Source organism: Canis aureus, chromosome 7, assembly GCF_053574225.1.
Source record: "Canis aureus isolate CA01 chromosome 7, VMU_Caureus_v.1.0, whole genome shotgun sequence".
Taxonomy (NCBI): domain Eukaryota; kingdom Metazoa; phylum Chordata; class Mammalia; order Carnivora; family Canidae; genus Canis; species Canis aureus.
The window spans coordinates 12,631,838-12,653,017 of NC_135617.1; the positions used below are offsets into that span (position 1 = coordinate 12,631,838).

The 21,180-nt window shown below is 32.9% G+C and overlaps 1 protein-coding gene across 7 annotated transcripts in view; it reads right to left on the reverse strand.

Moving 5' to 3' along the window:
* The window catches only part of GRIK2 (glutamate ionotropic receptor kainate type subunit 2), a 1,064,497-nt gene that overhangs the window by 23,878 nt on the left and 1,019,439 nt on the right, over positions 1-21,180 (reverse strand). For all 7 annotated transcript variants that reach the window (XM_077902956.1, XM_077902954.1, XM_077902958.1 and 4 more), the window contains one exon: positions 11,168-11,393. In XM_077902956.1, the coding sequence (XP_077759082.1) occupies positions 11,168-11,393 (226 nt within the window). The remainder of the gene's footprint in view (positions 1-11,167; positions 11,394-21,180) is intronic.

Consider the following 21,180-nt stretch of genomic DNA (forward strand, 5'->3'; position numbering starts at 1 on the left):
AGTGGGAGAAAAGACAGAGGGAGAGAATCTTCAAGCAAACTCCCTGGCGAGCATGGAGCCTGACCCAGGGCTCCATCCCAGGACCCATAAGATCATGACTTGATATGAAACAGAGTCAGAAGCTTAACCAAATGAGCCACCCAGGCACCCTGAGAAACACTTCTAATTGGTTAGGAATGGGTCATATAAATAATCTGTCTTATCTATGATAAATTTAATATGTCTGAATGTATAAAGAATAGAAAGCAAAAATATAAGATACAAATAACTTTAAAACCACAGATATGTCCTTTCCATAACTCAAGACAGTCCTTTGTAATTCTTTGTGGTACATATGTTCTTATGCCAATGCTATAAATGTAATATGTTTAATCCTTATTACAACCCAATTATGTAGACATGATTCCTCCCCATTTACAGATAAGGACACTGAGTCTCAGAGAGGCTCAATAACTTCAATTAAGACACCTGGAACACTCAGGTGGAACTAGGATTAGTACATAAGTCATCTGACTACAAAGGCCACATATTCCATACAGTGTGTTAGGAAATGCCTCTCATATAAGGGCCAGCAAATGCAAGCTATTCATCTTTGGAATTTAGAATTTACACATTTTACCTCAGTGCTTTGATTTTTTTCTTTTTTTGAATAAGAATGATTCATTGATCTTACTTAGTCGTACTAACCAAAGGATAACAATGTGGCATAGTCAATCTGGCTAGCTAATCTATACTAGAGTTTGAACCCATGGCTTTGGGCTAATCAGCACAAGACACTAACTAAATGAATGGAATAATCTAAGGTTTGCACAGAAAATCTATCAGAAGTAACTGTTTTTGTGAGAATTACCCATTTATGTAATGTTTGGGCACCATTTGGTCAGCATGTACAATATTAATGAAGACTGCTCACACCAGTGCTTATAAATCATCAAATTCCCTCTGGAAACTTCCTAGATTCTAGCATGCATAGTCTGTTGACGATGTCTGTGGAGCAGGCATAGCTTACTGAGTCTCTCATCTGTTTTCAGTGACATGAAATCTAGACTTTAACAATATGCCAGGAATATACAACTTCTACAAGTGTAATTTGACTTTTTTTGTTTAATTCAGGATCTGAAAATTATTAGATCTTGATTTAGCCTTGCAAAATCACTTCACCAACATTAAAATTATGCTGCTTATGCAATGAAAAAATAGAATGCATTTTAATGGAAGGTTTGACCTGCAGAAAGATGAATAATTTGCATCAATTTTTGTGCATTATGTTCAACTAATGAAGACAAATGTATTCATTCATTTCAGTAAAGCTGAAGAACTGAAGGCCGGCAATTTTATGCATCTATAATGATGAATATTACAGTACTTATTATATGATGAATTGGGAATTCTAGAAATGGATGGTGAGCAAAACAGGGAAAAAACATGCTTCTCATACTGATTTCTATTTTTATAAACACTGGCATCTGCCTTAAATAAACAACATGCCTCCCCTAGTACCAATTCTATATCTCTCGCTTCTTCAAAGAACAAGAAATAAAGCAGAAGTGAGATCTCATGCATTTAACATTAGAATATAGAAGTGAAGAAAGGAATTTCATGTTGTTCATGTGTCATAGTGGACTACTTCTACCATAAAGAGTCAATGATACAACCTAGTGCAACATTTTTTTTTTACTTCAGGCTAATTATGCATAAGATTATTATAACAAGATAAAAATTGCTTGAGAGTCATTAATAGGACTACTGCTATTTTGTAATCATTAATATAAAATACATCATAAAACAGTTTATAAACATAACAATAATAACCTATTAAATTAAAATTAAATTCTATTATGAAATAAGACTATATCCTAACATTTATAATTAAACAAGTAAATATGACAGAAATAAAATGCATATAGCATTTTTGTGTGTGATAAAATTATCTTTAGGGGTGCCTGGGTGGCTCAACAGGTTAAGCGTCTGGCTCTAGGTCTCGGCTTAGGTCTCTATCTCTTGGGTCCTGTGCCCTGGTCCTGCATTGGGCTCCGCACTCATCAGGGAATTTGCTTAAAGATTCTCTCCCTCTGCCCCTTCCTCTCTCTCTCTCTCTCTCTCTCTCTCTCTCTCTCAAAAATAAATAAATAAATCTTGTAAAAAATTATCTTAAATCTAACCTTATTATTAAAAACCACTGTAAACACACCCACTTTATATTAATCTCTACTTCATTTTTATATTTCTGCCTTGTAGACTTCATGTATTATATATATATATATGTCAGTAATTGTATGATTATGATATATCTAAGTTAATTTGCATTTTGTTTCCAGAAATCATTATTCACTGACTACATGAAACTATTGATTTACCTCAACAAGGAAAATGGGAACAAATGATATTATAGAAAAATTTAGCATCAACAATATGCACAGGTATGAACACAATCCCTCCATGCCCTTCTCGGTTGACACTTCATATAGGTTACTAAATTCATGAGGAACTAATGAATGAAGCATGCCACTAACTCGTTAAAAACAGAAATAATGGTTGCCTGGGTGGCTCAGTCAGTTAAATATCTGCCTTCGGCTTTAGCTCAGGTCATGATCCCAGGATCCTGGGTTCAAGTCCTGAGTTGGGCTCCCTGTTCTGAGGGGAGCCTGCTTTTCTCTCTCTCTCTCTGCCTGCCACTCCCCCTGCTTGTGCTCCCTCTCTCTCTTAAATAAATAAGTAAAATCTTAAAAAAAATTAGTTTTAATGAGACCCTTCAGTCACTCTACAATATTTCTACCAAATTAAACACAGCAAAGCAAAATAACCCCAACTGGCCATAATGGATTTTTTTCTAGACTGCTGCTTTCGTCCCAGCTCATGGACTGCTGAGTCGGCCTGGTCCTCAAAGTGCAATGTGCACTCCACATTTGAAAGGGAGAAGCCAAGAAGGCTTTTAGTCTGGGCAGTGAGAAGGGAGGTAATGCAGCATAAAATGCCATTAAGGGGAAATGCTCCCTGTTCAGATAAACAGATGATCACCTATGGTGAATTAAAAGGCAAGAGACTGCAACTGCTCACACATTTTAAATATTCCTTAATGAAAACTGCAGTGATTGCCTTTTTTTTTGCTCTATCCCATCTAGAGCTGTTTTTTTTTTTTTCTTAAATTCTTCTGAATGAAATAGGAAGTTCAGTCAACTTAAGAGTAAGAACACTTACAGCTTCAAAAATCTACCATATAGTAAATGCTACGTCGAAATAACATTGCTACAGTCAGGAAAACTGAAAAGGATATAATGTCACCCCAAGCTTAATTAAACCAGCTTATGCTTATTTAGCATTTACCTTCACATCATTGTTGATTGCTCCACTGAAGTATTTTTGTGTAAACAGAGCTTCCCTAATTAAATAGCTTATATTGGAGTCATTCAGCGATCTCACACACTTTGGGCAGTTCTCATCATACTCAGAATGATGAATGGTGATGGCAGGCCCCTGGATGAGTAACACTGGAGGGGGCCTGGCAGGCTAACAAGAGACTGCATGGACTTTCGAGGGGTAAAGGAAAATGCATGTAATTTTTAAAAATATTTCTGATTTCTTACTCCAGAAAAGACAAAGTATTTTCCATTTTAACCTCCTGCACTTACCCACATGTGCCCCAATGACAACATCTGACAATCTGAACAACAATGGAAGCAAAGGGAATTCCTCTCTTTAATAACATTTACAGTATTAGTAAAGATGAAATTTTCACTATAGATTATGGCTCCTGCAGAATATAAACTCAAAATCTTGGGGAATCTGGTACTGACCTAAATTTCCAGAACTTGAGCCCACATTGCTCTGCTTTGAATATATTTATCTCATTAACTCTTGCTGTGAAAAGAACAAGAGCCTCAAATAACATTTTTTCATACCTGAGTGTTTTGTTTTGTTTTTTTTTTTTGGTGTGTGATTAAACAATCTGTTGAAACTAAGGAAATGTGATGTATTACAAATAATCTTCAATATGCTTGAACAACGATGATATAAAAGGCAAATGCTAATTAACTAGTTGAAAAATGCAGATTATGATATTGGTTGAAAGTTTATGGGAAATCAGAATCTCATTCAAGTACTAGGGTTACATGTCCTTGTGCTTATTAATGACTAAATAAGTATAAATAATTCATGAAGCCATACTTCTAGTAGAGGTATGACTGGGCGAATCATAAATTACCACCTGGAATATTTTTCTCAGAAGTAAAGTATTTAAGGGAGTGAAGTATGAGAGCCTCTTTCTAGATTACACTTCTCTGATGATGTTTTATAAGAGAGTTAAGACGTACTCATAATGTACTGGATCTCAAAAATATTTTAATTTTATGCTATGTTATGAATGAATAAAATACAATTCACTGAAGAACTTCACATTATCATGTCAAAGAGAAGAAAACAAGTTATCTGAATAAGAGAAACAATATATATATATATTGCAATATATATATATATATATATATATATATATATATATATATATATTGCAGGCAAGTGATTTGAATATTATCCCTTTACATTACTGTTTTCAAATTTATCTCATTCAGAATTAGGCTAAGAATAAAACATATGCTATATGCATTAAATATCTTTTAGTGATAATGAGAGTTTAATAATTTTAAATTAGTATTTTTTGAAAAAATAAATAAAAATTAGTATTGTTTGGCATGAAAATGAAGAATATGCTAAAAATCGTCTTCTTGGTCTATCATTTTGCTATATCATGGTATTTTTCAGATATTTTGAATTTTTGTTCCTATGTACTGATAATTTTACATTAAAATTCCTAGAATGGGGGCACCTGAGTGGCTCAGTCAGTAAAGTTCCTGCCTTAGGCTCAGGTCAAGACCCCAGGGTCCCGGGATCAAGTCCTACACCAGGATCTCTGCTCAGCAGGGAGTCTGCTTCTCTCTCTCTCTCTCAACCTGCTTCCACTACTTGTTCCACTACTTGTTCTTCCTCTCTTTCTCTCTCTGTCAAATAAATAAATACAATCTTTAAAAAATAAAATAAAATACCAAGAATGTCTTTATAAAAGTTAGACATTTATCATGTGCCATTGCCTCATTTAAAACAATTACTTTAATAAAAACAATAATATATATTATACCCCACCAATCTACACACTAAAAAAAAGGATCCCACTTAGAAATATAATACAACATAACATCTCATGCCAATATCAATGAATATTTTCCACAAAAACTCAGCTTTCTTCAGGACAAGAGTTAATCTGATCAGCTAGTTGAACAGATAAAAGAAAAAAGATTTACATCCTAAGGCTTATAGTTTAATTTGTTTTGTTCTTTCATCTTATCTATAGGATAAGCATAAAGTGAGAGGAAATAGAATTTCTAAGTGCTATGCCTGGTATTTCCCTCAAAGTTACATTAAAATATAGCTTATATATCAGTATTTTGAATTGTTTTATATTTTCTTAATAAGTCTCTACCTTTTAGTAAAGAGCGTCAGGGGTAAGAAGGTATTGGAAATTTCTTTTTGTATGCTTCAATAAACTGTAACAGAGAGTTCCTTAGAACTGATTCAACTATTATCTTTCTTTTAAAAATAGTCTTCAAACCTGAGGTAACCAAGTGGGTTTTTGGGATTTGTATAACACACTATTTTGATTTCTTTTTAGTGAGCATTTCCTCAAAGTGAGAGTATGATAGAGATATTCCCAGTACACTGGTACACTGGCACATTGTATTTATGAAACAAGCGAACAAATAAAAAAAAAACTTATGTTTAAGGTATTCCAGTATATAGAAAACAAAATTATTTTATAAATTTTGAAATTATGAGTACTATTATGTGACTATCGTTAAAATGCCAGTGCTAAAACTTCTGCACAGTGAAGGAAATATTCAACAAAACTAAAAGGCAACCTATGGAATGGGAGATCTTTACAAATGACATATCTGATAAAGGGTTAATATCCAAAATTATAAATGATTTTTTGAACTTAACACCCAAAATACAAATAATCCCATTAAGAAATGGGCAGGAGACATGCATAGACATTTTTCCAAAGAATATATACAAACGGCCCACAGACAGATGAAAAGATGTTCAACATGACTTATCATCAGGGAAACACAAATCAAAACTGCAATGAGATATCACCTCACAGTTGTCAGAATGGCTGCAATTAACAACATAGAAAAACAACAAATATTGGTGAAGATGCAAAGAAAGGGTTGGCGGGAATGCAAACTGGTGCAGCCACCCTGGGAAACAATATGAAGTTTCCTCAGAAAGTTAAAAATAGAACTATCACATGATCCATCAATGGCATTACTAGGATACAAGGATATAAAAAATACTGATTCAAAGGGACTCTTTCACTTTGATGTTTTTAGCAGCATTATCAACAATAGGCAAATTATGGAAAGAGCCCAAACATGATTGATTGATGAATGGATAAAGAGGAAGGGATGTGTGTGTGTGTGTGTGTGTATGAAAATTTCTCAAACATCAAAAAGAACGAAATCTTGCCATTTGCAATGACATAGATGGAGCTAGAGTATAATATGCTAAGCAAAACAAGTCAGTCAGAAAAAGACAAATACCATATGACTTCACTCATATGTGGAATTTAAGAAACAAAACAGATGAACATAGGGGTAGGAGAGAAAAAGGAGAGGGAGGAAAACCATAAGAGACTTTTAGCTACAGAAAACAAACTGAGGGTTGATGGAGAGGAGGTGGGTAGAGGATGGGCTAGATGGATGATGGGCATTAAGGAGGACACTTGTGATGAGCACTGGGTGTTATATGTAAGTGATCAATCACTAAATTCGATTTCTGAAACCAATAGTACATTCTATGTTAACTAGAATTTAAATAAAAATTTGAAACAAAAAACAATAATAAAATAAAATACCTGTGCTACATTGCAAAGTTCTCACACATTCTTTTCAAATCTTACTTCCCATTATCCTGGATTACTCACGTTTGTTTAATGAGGTCATCACATTTGATAATGTAAAATGTCATATTCATTATTAGCTCTAAAATTTATGTGTTTTCTTTATAAATCTTGCTGCACCATCACATTTTCAGATGTAGAATTCATGTGTTCGACAAATATTAGAGGGCACATAGAATGCAGGTACTGTTTTATAGGCTTACACAACAAAGAAACAAAGATCTATGCCCTCATCCAGATAATGTAAACCAGCAAAAGATGGTAAAGACACTTGAGAATCTTACCCTTTTCAGAGACAACACTGAAAAATGCATTTATTTGTTCCAGCTCTTTCCAGATGAAACTATAAGGCAATGGGAACCTATCAAGTCACTGTTCCCATCCCCTCATAAATGCAGTTTGCTCGATTTTTATTTTTTTTTCTAAGACATCAGCTAACCATGTTTCTCCATGTAGTTCCTACCCCAGTTTAGAACAAACTCTCAGAATTTGTCAAGCACATTATCAGAAGAAATGTTGTAAGTTTAAATTAAATAACCTTAGGTCTTCCAATAACCCTCTAATTTTACTAATTATAATTATTATTATTTTAAAAGATTTTATTTATTTATTCATGAGAGACACAGAGAGAGGCAGAAACATGGGCAGAGGGAGAAACCGGCTCCTCACAGGGAGCCCATTGCAGGACTGGATCCTGGACCCTGGGATCACGCCCTGAGCCAAAGACAGATGATCAACCGCTGAGCCACCCAGGTGTCCCTTATTTCACTATTAAAAAGAAATGAACTCCAGAAGTCATAACTTTCATATGACTTGTCCAAGATTACAATAAACAACAAGGCTAAATCTAGAATATCATTGTGCATAATACTACATGATGATAGTTTGTTTTTTAATTGAAGTATAATGACATACAATATCCCTATTAGCCATAGCTGTACATCATAGTGACTCAATATTTTTATACATTATAAAATGACCTCAATGTTAAGTCTGGTTATCATCTGTCACCATATAAAGCTATCACAATTATTGACTAGACTCCTTATGCTGTACATTACATCTTCATGACATTTATTTTATTACTGGAAGTTAGTGTTTCTTAATTCCCTTCACCTATTCCATCTGCCCTTCTACCTCTCTCATGTCTGCTAAGCAGTTTGTTTCCTGTATCTATGGGTCTATTCCTGTTTTGTTTTCCTTGTTCATTTGGTTTTCAGATTCCACACGTAAGTGAAATCATACTGCTTTCTCAGTCTGACTTACTTCACTTAGCATAATACCCTTTAGGGAATTGCAAGGTTGTTGCAAATGATGATACTAATAGCACCTTATCAGTCTATCGCCTAAAATATAAACTTGCTTATACTCCATTTCATAAATTAGTAAAGTATACTTGAAAAATTGGCAAAGAAGTCACTCATTACAAATTCCAAATAAATGGTACATGAACTCACGAAGTTTCTGAGTTGATTATGTAATTCTCACTGAGGGGAAAGAATCACATCAGATCTAACTCTGGTGAATACCATAGTTTGAGCACTCCATCAACAAAGTTTTGCTCCTCAAGTAGTAATTATGAAAACTCAATCATTAATAAACATTTATAATATATTAATGTTCACTATAAAACTTCTGAATTACTACATACATTGGCGTAACAACAGCAAGGCTTTGGGAGTTTTTTCCTTGGTTCAGACAATAAAGATGTTTTGCGTACAGAATTTAAAAACAACAAGAATATCAACTATCACTACACACTACCAAGGCAAACATGTCACAAAATATTCCACCTCATAAATATCTCCTGTGCACCTAAGTTCTAAATTATTACTGTTGAGTTTAATAACCTGACTTCTATTAAGCTTTGAATTGACTCACATTTAATTTCTTATTCTTTAATAAATATTGTATTCTCTTTGGAAAATTTCCATTATATAGTTTACTCCCCATACATGTGATCTCAGCTACACTTGCATAAATGGGGAGTATGAATCCAAGGTTTTGTGGGTTTTTTGTTTGCTTGTTTTCACTTCTACAGTGACTATGGAATCATTATTTGGTTCTACTACATAAATATGTAGTGTTATAGGAGCTAGTGTCTCAAAATTCTCTCAAATCCAGTCCAAGCTATTTTGGACTATGAATAAATTTAAGAAAACTTTACCAAACATGATAGAATTTAGTGTAGACATTTTTTGGTGAAGTCTTTATGGTGGAAAAGTTTTGGACTTCCCAGACATTTGAAAGCTGCTAGGAATGATCTCAAAGAAACAAAGACATTTATAGTCTCATAATTTCTGGAATTTTTTATGAAATTGGATTTTCATAAATCTATGCCCAACTTTCGAACTATTGTATATACATTTATTTGAAAGAAATTGTTCAATTTTTCAAAATTAAAGTTAAATTTATGAGTAAAGATAAATTAACAAAAATGGTTATGCTATTTATTAAATGTAAGCAAATGAAGATCAGTTTTGACCCAGTTATGAACAAATTTGTAGAAGTTAAGGCTCAGAAAAATTATAATATTATTATCTATTACTGTGATGGGCCAATGAATAGCTGTTTTCCCCTTTATTTCAAAAAATACATTGTATTATATAATATTAGTTTACTGTTTCTGCTATAGCAAATTTAGTGGCTTCAAACAACACAAATATATTTTCTAATAGTTCTGAATGTCAGAAGTCTTAAAAGTGATAGTCTGCAGGGCTTCATTCCTTCTTCAACCTCTAGGAAAGAATGTTTGCTTGCATTCTAGACTAACTCTTAAAGGTCATCTGTGTTCCTTGGCTTGTGACCCTTTCATCCATGTTCAGTTCAGCAGGTAGCATTTTCAAATCACTCTCAGTTTCTTTTTTCTATCTACTATCGACACCATGGTCTGAATGTTTGTGGCCACCCAACTTCCTATATTGAAACTGAATCTTCAATATGATAGTATTTAGAGGTGGGGCCCTTGGGAGGTGACTAGTCATTAGATAGTGCTCTCATGGATGAGATTAGTGCTTTTATAAAAGGGACTCCAGAGAGATCCCTGACCATTCTGTCATGTGAGGACACAGTGAGAAGGCAGCTATCAAACAGGAAGCAGGTCTCACCAGACAAGGAGTCGGCTGGTACTTAGATCTTGGACTTCCAGTTTACAGAACTGTGAAAAATAAATTTCAGCTGTTTAGGTGCCACCCCATCTCTGGTATTATTTTACAGGCTTCCAAATGGATTAAAACATTCTTCCTTTCATTTCTCCCATTATCCTGCCCCCTCAACTGTGACTCCAAACCTTGTTCTTCCTTATAAGGACCCACCTAGTTAATCCAGGGTAATCTCCCCATCTCAAAATCCTTAACTCAACCACACTTGCAAAGTCCCTTTTCTCAGATAAGATAACATATTCACATATTTTGGGGATTAGGCCGTGGACATTTTGGGGGAACAATTATTATGCCCACCATATGTACATGGTACTATAATATTGTGTATGAATGCACTTGTTATATAGATATATATACATATTCATATATATTATACACATATATGAATATCAATAAATCAAAATTTTCATTGTCTTTTCTGGCAACTGTTATCTTTTTTCTTTTCACTTCTTTTTTTAATCCTTTATTTCATTTCATGATTATGATTGAAAATAATTTTGTCATATGAAAGGAAAAGGATGTTAAAAATAATTGATCCTGGTGTCAAATATTCTAGATATGTTACTGGTAAACATTCTGCTATTTCTCTTAAATTAAGCAATTATCTTCTCTAAAATAAAACAATAAAACATATATCCACAGAAACCAATGAACCATTTTGTGGCTTATTCTTTTAATTAACACTCTAAGTCAAACACTATACTCATAAAACACAAATCTGAAAAAATAAAATGCCAAAACTTTTATTCACAAGATTTTTTTTCAAATGTAGAATTGAGAAGGTCTTTTATATTGATGTTGTTGGTTTTTTCAACACTGATACAGCAAAAAAAAGTCTACTGGACATTTTGGTAGAAATCAATTTTTCTTTCATTACTCACCTATTTAGAAGCAGATGTCCCAATTGCTTCCTGATTTCATATAGTGACAGAACAAAACAAGGTAGATTTGTTATAAGCAATATTCCTAATGGCATATGGAGGAGGCACTGTTTTTCCTCCTTCTCACCACAACTGAGATGAATGAGCAAAGAACAAGTGACTGACATAAAACCTACCCATGGGGGTGCCAACGCCATAACCTTTGGAGTCTATAAGGCCGCCGATCTGTGTCAGGTTACAGTTCCGCTGGGTAACAAACTCAATTGTTGTTGACTCCATTAGGAAAGCATAATCAGAGGTGAGGACTCTCTGGATTCCTTCTTCATTACTTTTGACGAGTACTGATTGCCTCCTGCTACTCATGAAGGCCCACATTTTGTCATACGTAGATATTTTTGATTTCTAGGGAAAAATAAAATACGTAAGAAAGATAATCCTCGGTTTCCATGTGATCCTACAATATTTATATGGAGCTGACTATATTTCATTTACCCATAATACCTTATAATTGTCTTACTAATAATAGTAATATTCAAACGAAGAAATCAAAATCTGTATAAAAAGTTCCTCACTGGGGCACCTGGGTGGCTCAGTGGTTGAGTCTCTGCCTTTGGCTCAGTTGTGATCCTGGGATCCTGTTCAGGCTCCCCGTGGGGAAGCTTGCTCCTCCCTCTGCCTATGTCTCTGCCCTTCTCTTTGTGTCTCTCTCTTTAAGATAAAATCTTTTTTTTTAGCAAAAGAGTTCCTTGTAGCAGTTCCTCTTCTAATATTTCCAGGTATAACACTGATTTCTTTAACAAACATATCGAAAATAATTTAATGCTCAAAAATGCATTGCTAATAAATAATAGAAGGCCATTAAAAAAAAGAGAAAACAAGATTGATAGAAGGAACTTTTGGGCTTGTATCTCACATGAGTATTTCCTGTGTCTAATTTTATCTTTCAACATTGTATAACAACATTTGGAAGACACAGACACTGGACACCGACACTAAAAAACCTTGAGTTTTTGTTTGTTTGTTTTTGTTTTTCCCAGTGTGGTTGACTATAAGACAGATGTCACATTATCCTCCAAGTACACAAAGATATGGGCTGAACAAATAAAAATAATTTGTTACAAATAAAAATTTCTACTAGGAGACAATCTAGATACCACAGAACTTCTTTTAGCCTACCACAGGACAACAGGAAATCTATCATTCAGACCTACTAACTAAAGAATTCTGGACCAATAAAATTGAAGTTTTTATATCCAACTGAAAATTCTCAATAAGGGCTTTCACTAGTAAAGGAAAGAAATAGGTTTCATTCAGAAGGTATAGGTAAGAACAACCATGAAAAAGGTTAGCATCTGCTTATGAAAAGTGCACCCTTATCCTACTTAATTCTTATACAAATACAAAAAAAAATACTGAAGCTACAAATAAAGGAAAATATTCACTATATTTGTTGCACTGTCATAAAAAGTTAAAACTATTTTCAAATCAATAGATATGCATTCTTTTTACAGCTGAAGTATGCATTTAGTCCTACATGTGCCAGGCCAGGTTCTAAATGAGATATTCCACTAGATGGTAGGTGCACATTATTATTTAGAAAACTTCTGGCACTATTTCAATGACAATAGAAGAATAAAACCTTACATTTACTGGGGGGAAAACCCTAAATGTACAATGATTGCTTTCTAAAAACAAGTATAGTATTAGGGCTAGAAGAGAGTAGAATTGCAAACCTTTGCTCTCCAGTGAAACACTAACACATGCTAAAAGGCCAGTGGCTCAATTTTGAAAAACAGTATCTATAACATCTAAAATAAAATTGACAAGATTACAAATTTGAGAAGCTATGGTGGCATGTCAATTATTTAAAGGAAAATAATCATATGTTGGAAATAGGAAAGAAAAATGAAAAAAATATTTAAGGTTATGACGAAATCCTTATTGGAATAGTTAAGCCAATAGTGAGATTTTGCATAGACTCATTTGACTTTTCAAATCAGTAACACAATGAGGATAGCCAGAATAAATTCACTTCCTTTCAAAGGTAAAGAATTTTTCTCCTAAGGCTTGGCATTAAGAAAGACTTAAATACAAAATAAAAATTAAGGCTCACCTGTAGATCAAGGAGAGTTTACATAAAAAAATAAAATAAACTAGACATAGTTTTTGATGTAGTAAATCTATAGCTGATAATAGATAGATACATAATCCCATTAATAATAAATCTAAAAATGTATGTCATCAAAACTGCACACTCATCAGTTGATAGTTTAAAATATAACTGTTTAACAGAGGGTGATAGTATAATATTATTACATGGGCGTGGTCTCTGAGGCCAAAACTACAGAGACAAGAAAGTGTACAAAAAGTTATTTTTACCCATATTGGCCATAAAATGCCTAAATTCTCTCCTTTGTTTCAGTTATAAGAACATTAACAATAAATTTTTTATTGTTTTAGTTACATGATTTCCAATTTGTGATAACACATTCCATTCATCAATAAAAATTAAATAAAACTTGAACATTCGTGTTTTTGTCTCGGGGGGGAACAGAATTTTACAATGGCACTAACATTTAAATATGTCTATTAATTTATAAAATTCTACATAATTATGTTTCTCTTTTTATAATATTCTGTTATACACTAGAATTTCATAATATGTTATAAAATTGTATAATATTAGAAGTAGTACTTTCTAATTTAAAGACTATATATCACAAGGAATTTTAAGAAAGAGAATTACGTTTTTAACAGTATAATAACATATCCATTATTAATATGTTGCTGTGTAAACAGATCAAACATTTTTAACAACTGAAAACAAATAAATTAAAAACTATTTCTAATCTAGCCTTTACAGATCTAAATAGTTTAACTTTTAATTAATGTGAATGTAGAATTATTTTACAGTTGAAATATCTAATCTATAATACAGCCTTTAATTGATGAAATAAAGATTTTACAAAATGTATTTTCATATAAAATTTTTTGAATGCTTTCTTCCACTCATATTTTATTTCTGAGTACTGCCTAGAAATTATCATTGATATTCATTTGAAGCTAATCATTTCCAATCTTCCATTGCTACACAAGTATCTCCCTATTGATTTACTTCTGATTTTCAGAAATCTATTGTCTATGATTTTTGTGCAGCTTTACTAAAATTTCCTTTTTTAATATTCCTATTATTCTTAAAAGTGTAGAATAGGTTTAGATAGAAATGTCACTCAAATTGTTTTGTTTTTCTTAATAAAAAAATAAAAAACTCAAGAAACATTTCAACTCAGAAATATTGACTGTCTGCTGGTCACACATATTCTATTTGGCTTGTTTGATTTGTTGTCATTTTTTGACCTCAATTTCCAATTTAGCACAGCCATTTCTTTGCACTTCTCATTTCTGGCTAGAAAACACAACTCTATGTAGAAAATACACAAGAAATATGATTTAAAATCATTACTACTTCTGTAGACTCTATGTGCAGGGGGTAGGGGGAGATGCTTTTCAACTCTCACCTATTTCTACAGAAAGTTGAAAAGGCAGACTAATCTTTAGCATCTTTTGGCAATTTTATTACTTCTATTCTATTTAGTAGTGAAGAGAATCTAGTGCATCAGGTTTAAAAACAAAAGGTCTGTACAACATGAATTTCACTGAAATCCTTAAATTTAAAGTGAATAAGACAACCTACAAAGTATTTGAACAAACTATCTGAACAACTCATAGGCTGAATATGAAGTGTAAGATGATTTTTTCTCTATCAATCTAACCACTCAGAAATAATTGGTTACCTATAACTTAAGTAATATATAGATTCTGAATAATGTAGGCTGAGTCAAAGGTAATGATCATTAGCTGTATATCTTATTAATGGAATTTATGTTCTTATGCAAACCACTTAATATCTTTGAATTTCAGCTTGCATAATAGTGAAATATCTGCCAACTTCTCAGTGTTTTTCTGAGGATCAAATAAGACACTACAGGTAAGCACACAATGCCATAATAAGATATTTTTATAATCAAATTATTTGTATCTTAATTTTCTTTAAAAAATACCAAGAACTGTGGGAGAGATGGCAAGTTGAATACCATATTCCAGTACATGTTCTCTTCTATGGTATGAAACCACAAGGCAAAAATGAATGGGACAATGTACAACAGAAACAAGATTTTGGAAGCTGAGAAGCAGATAGGTGAATTGTAACTCAGTTAAGCAACCTTTAGAACCCTCTCTTGCCCACAAAACTTTCAATGATTGTCATTTCTATATCCCTCTCAAAGCCAGAATGACCAAAGTTCTAACACAAGTAAAATTTATTGAAAGAATGTCTTTTAAAAAGTTGGATTAAAAAAAAAAAAGTTGGATCCTTAATCTCTGCCCACCCTCTTTCTCTGGGCAGCATGGTGACTACTCCATCCTACACAAACAGAGGACTAGAGGTTTTATTCTCTGGAGATGAAACAAAAACACACTGGATACATGTGAGCTAGGGGAAGCTGTACTAAAACCAGAAGAAACAAGTTGGAGTCTACAACCAATGTTGAGGCCAGACAGCCCTGTTTTTATCCTGCTCTTTACAACTCTACTAGTGGAGACAATAAAAGGCTTTTCAAGCAAAATTGAGCTGCACCAGAGAGATGATGATAAAGATTAAAAAAAAAAACAGATAAAGTTCAGCATAATGTGTGAGACATTATTCTAAATTATTTATAAATATTAAATCAAAAAAATAAATATTAAATCATTTAAATTTTATAAGAATTCTATTAGGTGATAAGTATCTTTTCTGCCATCCTACAAATGAGAAAACTAAAACATAAAGAGGTTAATAATTTGCCGAAATTCATGTGGCTACTTAGTGGCAAAACCAGGAATAAAACACCGGCAGATTAGCTACCGAATTCATGTTTTTAATCATTACACTACATCAATTCTATATCACGGAATCCCAACAAAATGATCCAACACATCACCCTATAACAAAGCTCACAGTTTTTCAGTCTTGAGAAAGCACCAGAGTTTCCAGTGAGCCTTTTAGAGTCTGTTATATATTATCAAACAGCCAAAGATAACCAGATATTTGAAGGGAGCCTCTAACATGAATATAAAGAAACAAACAAACAAACAAAATAGCATAAATGTCCTCAGAGAGGTAAAAGATACTGCATAAATGAAAAACAATAAATAAATGGATTCTGTTGAAGGAAAACACATTTAGGGAACAAATAGATATTAAATCTAATATCATAAATGAAAACTTAAAGTGAAAGTATAGAAAACAAAGTTTAAAGAAATGTCCAGAAAAGCAGGGGGAAAAAATTAAAAGACAGAAAGAAGGAAAGAATGCCCTGAGGAAGGATCATGAATTGATATCTGAAGCCTGAGTCCATGTCAGCTACATAAAGAGGTGAATAACTTTCTAGACATGGAAAAAAGCAGCTAAGAGATGCCATCTTGGACATGAATTTAGTGGGTTGGCATAACGGAAGGAAGTACGCTTTGGCTGGACACATAGAGTCAAAGAACATGGTATGGTACTAGAAGATGACAGAGAAATAGGTAAAGGGTGACCAAGATGACTTGTTTCCCTCAATTCTCTCAACTTTAGATGGGCTTCTTTCTGTGAGCAAGCCACTGACCTCATTTTTACCCTGGCCTTTCCAGAATCCAGATGGTCTAACCACTGAGGTCTCTTCTCTTCTTTTTCTTACATTACTCACTTTAGAAAATATGTAATTGTAAATTCTTCTTTTGCATCTTGCAGACGCAAATCTTTTTAAAAGCCTTTTATCAGCTTTAGAGCCCAGAACTATCTCTCTCAAGGACCGAGGAGCCATCCTTGAACTACAATCATCAAAGAAGAGAAGCACCACTACCATCCAGGCTCTCTGGGAAGAAAGGAGCTTAATTTATGTGGGGACTTTACTCTAAGTTATAAAACTACCTCCTGTCATGAAGGCACTAAAAGTTTATTTTTCCTTTGGGTAAGACCATTTAACAAATACAGATGGCTATGATGCCCCTAATCACAGCTCTTAGGAACACACAGAAATCTAGGTAGGAAACAGTACTTGCACCAGGTAAGTGGTGTTGGAGATAAAAAGAAAACTAAGACTTCAAAGGGTGTGTGAGTATGAGTGTGTGTATGTGTGTGTGTGTGTTACAGCTAATGTTTGGTCATTATTAAACTACAAGAAGTAAATGGAGGTTTAGGTTGAGTGACTCATTGGTTTATGGTTTAAACCGAGAAATTAAAAAATAACATCAAAAGAAGGTTGGGGGAAAATATTATACCTAGTAGGTTGGAGATACCTCAGAAACATCTAAATAGGTCTGTCAAATGAAGTTAGATATCTAAGTCTGGAGTACAAGGGAAAGGTCAAGGCTATAAGTACAGATTCTGGAGCCCTCTTGAATATACAAGACAAAGTAGTGGATATATGAGAAAAGAAGAAGAACCCTAGGAACAAACTTAGTGCAATTTCGAATTTCAGTGTCTGGCAGAGAAAACTGAGCTTGTAAATGAGACACACAAAAAGGTGAACAAAGATTAAGGAAGAAAATATGGAAATTGTGGTGCTGCAGAAATCAAAGCAAGAAGATGTTTAATGAAGGAATGCTTACCTATTGTGATTTGCCAAAAAAAAATAAGTGTACAATGATAACTGAATAATATCCTTTGGACTTGGCAAGAGAGAGTTCCTTTGTTATTTTAGCAATAGCTAATTTAGTGGAGTGAAGTATTTATAAATCACATAGAAGCAGATTAAAGAAGGATTTGGAGAAAGTTAAATGGAGCCAGTAAATGCCAATAAAGAAAAAAATAAAAACATACCAGTAAGTAAGTCTCTGAAGAATAGGAGATCCATGGCAGTAGATAGAAGAATATTTTGGTTTAAGTGAGATTTTCAAAGATTAAGGAGATTGAAGCATGTTTAAGTGCCAATGAGGAGATTTCAGGAGAAAAAAACAGAAGTTTAAAAAGCCAGAGAAAGAAAGACAATAATAATGCAAAATTTCTAATAAAGTGAATCTCAAGATCTCAAGGAGAATCATAGAGAATTTAAAACAGTGCAATTGGCTTGACCTTTTCTTTCAAAATATTTATATTAAACACATGTAGAATTAAATTGATACTCTAAGACGTATGGTGTAAGGAGAAAACAAGAAGCATCAGCTAGATTTATTTTTAATAAGATATAAAAGTGTTGGAGATTTTCAAAGTAAAATAGACTATAGGATCTTCAAAGTTAAAATCAATAGGTGGAAGCTGTACAGATTCAAGATTAGGAAAAAATAAACAAAAGAAAACAAAAAAAGATTCAAGATTAGGAATAAAAATGCATTAAAAAAACGCATTTAAAGTCAGTAAGCATGTAATTAAAATTGAAACTAACGGTCAAATATTTATACATTGAGTGTGAAAGTTGTATGTAACATCACTTGGAAAAAAGGACATATCAAGTTGCAATGAGAACTAAAGATTGGAGATGAAAGATGGGACACGTTGAAAGAACCACAGATATTATCTTTTGCTTAACCTGCTGTGTTAACGATTGATTTCATTCAATGAAGTAGCCACCAACCATCATCAAGGGACAAGTTAAAATCATGGATGGGAATGAAGCTGCTCAACTAAAATGTACAGTCATTGAAAGTTTTCTAGTGTTGGAGTTCTAGAGAGAGGTAAGACTTACGTAGACAGGAAAGATGGAGGAATTGGGACACAGCTTGACCTGTGCATCACTGCTGCCAAACTGATTAGGAAAGACTTTCCAAAAGAATGTATTATATAAGAGAAATATGAAAAATGAAAGTCAAGTAATGAGCTAAGCATGAAATAACATATTTCTCTGTAAGAAAGGCATTGGGATAATGACAAATTAGAGAATGATACAGAAGTTGTTCAAGTAGAGGTTAGCCAAGTAAAATAAATAATTAATGAAAAAGAATCTTATTTTACTCCTTGACTACACAGATGAGAAAACTAAGGTTACCTCGTAAGAAAAAAAATTACCAATGAAAGTAGGTTTGTAAAGAGAAAAGTGATGGTTGGATTTATAAGATCATGATTTTATAGAAGAATTTTAATTACATAATAAGATAATTACTTCTTTAGCAAAAATGAGTAACATTCCTAAGTATCATCTTTGCAGTTATGTTGTACATAATAATTTAGATAAAGTTAAGCAAAAAAATTAAATCATGACTCAAAGATTTCTTGAAATGAGTAGGAATGTCAAAGCACTACAGAGAAAAAGCATATTTAAAATTTTCTAAATAAAATGTTATTTTCTCACACAACTTACTCTGCCATTCTGAAAACTAGAATCATTTTTTATTTGTTGTTAATGTGCCTCACGTTAAAGACATTTTTTCTTCTATATTAAATCGGATGGATTTAGGATGTCAATGTTTAGCAGTGTTTATTTTATCAAAATGCTGAGGTTTGTAAGCTGATTTGGTTTTTGCTACATGAGCACAAAACAAAACTAGTTCATAAAGCATTGTCTTTTTATAATAGTTTTATGGGCTAGGAAACATCAACAAAAGATAAAAAAATACTCTTCTAGGAATAAACTTACAAAGAATAAGAAATACAACACGTTTTAAAAATTCACATATGATGCCACATGATCTGTGATGCCAAATGATCTGTGCTTTAAAAAAAAAGCATTCAGTGTAAATACTTAAAATATTTTAAACATAATAGCTAATGATTTAAAAGTTAAGGGTATATTTGTTTCATGATTTAAAATTTAAGGATATATTAGTTTTGGTTTCTGACAGAACTCAAAGTTTGCAACCTGAAATTACTTGGCTCATTGCAGATCTCAAATAACTAATGGTTTCAGTCAGTGTTTTTCCTGAGCATTTTAGAAAAAGATTTTTAGAACTTATAAGATATTACTGTAAGGATACTGCTTTGAGATTTTGTTTCTATCTCTTGTAAAATGTTATGAAAGCTAATAAAGTAAGGATTCATCTTGTACCATCTGTATATATCTTTTCTTATTGGGAAAAACATATTTCACCTTATACAAAGCCATCTTTATTTAAAAAAATATCTTTGGCTTAAATTCTTTAGTACACACACACAAAAATTCACAAATGAATTATTCATCTTTATTTTTTTTTGCTTGCTGTCAAATATCAATTAAAATTTTAGAAACCATATAGTCGGGGATCCCTGGGTGGCGCAGTGGTTTAGCGCCTGCCTTTGGCCCAGGGCGCTGATCCTGGAGACCCGGGATCGAATCCCATGTCGGGCTCCCGGTGCATGGAGCCTGCTTCTCCCTCTGCCTATGTCTCTGCCTCTCTCTCTCCCTCTGTGTGACTATCATAAATAAATAAATAATTAAAAAAAAAAAGAAACCATATAGTGATCATTAACCCTGTTGGCCTAAAAATAATAAGGAAATAACATTATCAAGATTTGTATGATCTCCAGAAGCAAGAATTGAAAATTAACTTTTTATGAATGCTCTAGGGTTTCATGAATGAAATGAAAAATATTTAACACTAATCTTGTTTGAACTTTCATAGCCACAAGGTATCAAGAATACAAAGACAGTCCAGTACTATGTTTGATATGGTCTATTACATATAATATTAGAAGTATTGACAACAACTCCAGATTCCTTAAAAATGTTAATCGAGTGGAACAACATCCAGAACATCTTGAAATAACCTAAAAAAGACTTTCTGTTAAGAATCCACTTATTTTGACATTCATGAAAAGATGTTTTGCCTTCTAAACTATAATATCTGTCAGAATTCATTGGACTTTAGTGTATGGCTGAATATGGTGAAATTGCTAAAAGAAGAGACAGGAATTTCTGACCATTTTTCATAATTACCAAAGTAAATTTAGTCGCGCTGGACACTTACTCAAATTATTCCTTCTCAGTAAATTTCACATGACCAATTCTGTTTCTAATAGTCACATAAATATTTGGATATAAATGGTATAATAATTTTTCCTATTTTGTTATGAAAAAGTCACATGTAATAGTCTCTATTGCATGGTTTGAAAATAGTCCAGACCAAGGTCTCCCTTGGTAAAGGGGAATTTGGCTGAGATTTGCATTTTAATTTTTTATTACAGTAAATAAATTACCAACAATACTGGAACATATGTGCTAGGTAAGAACAGCTGAGCCCTATCTGGACTCATCTGACC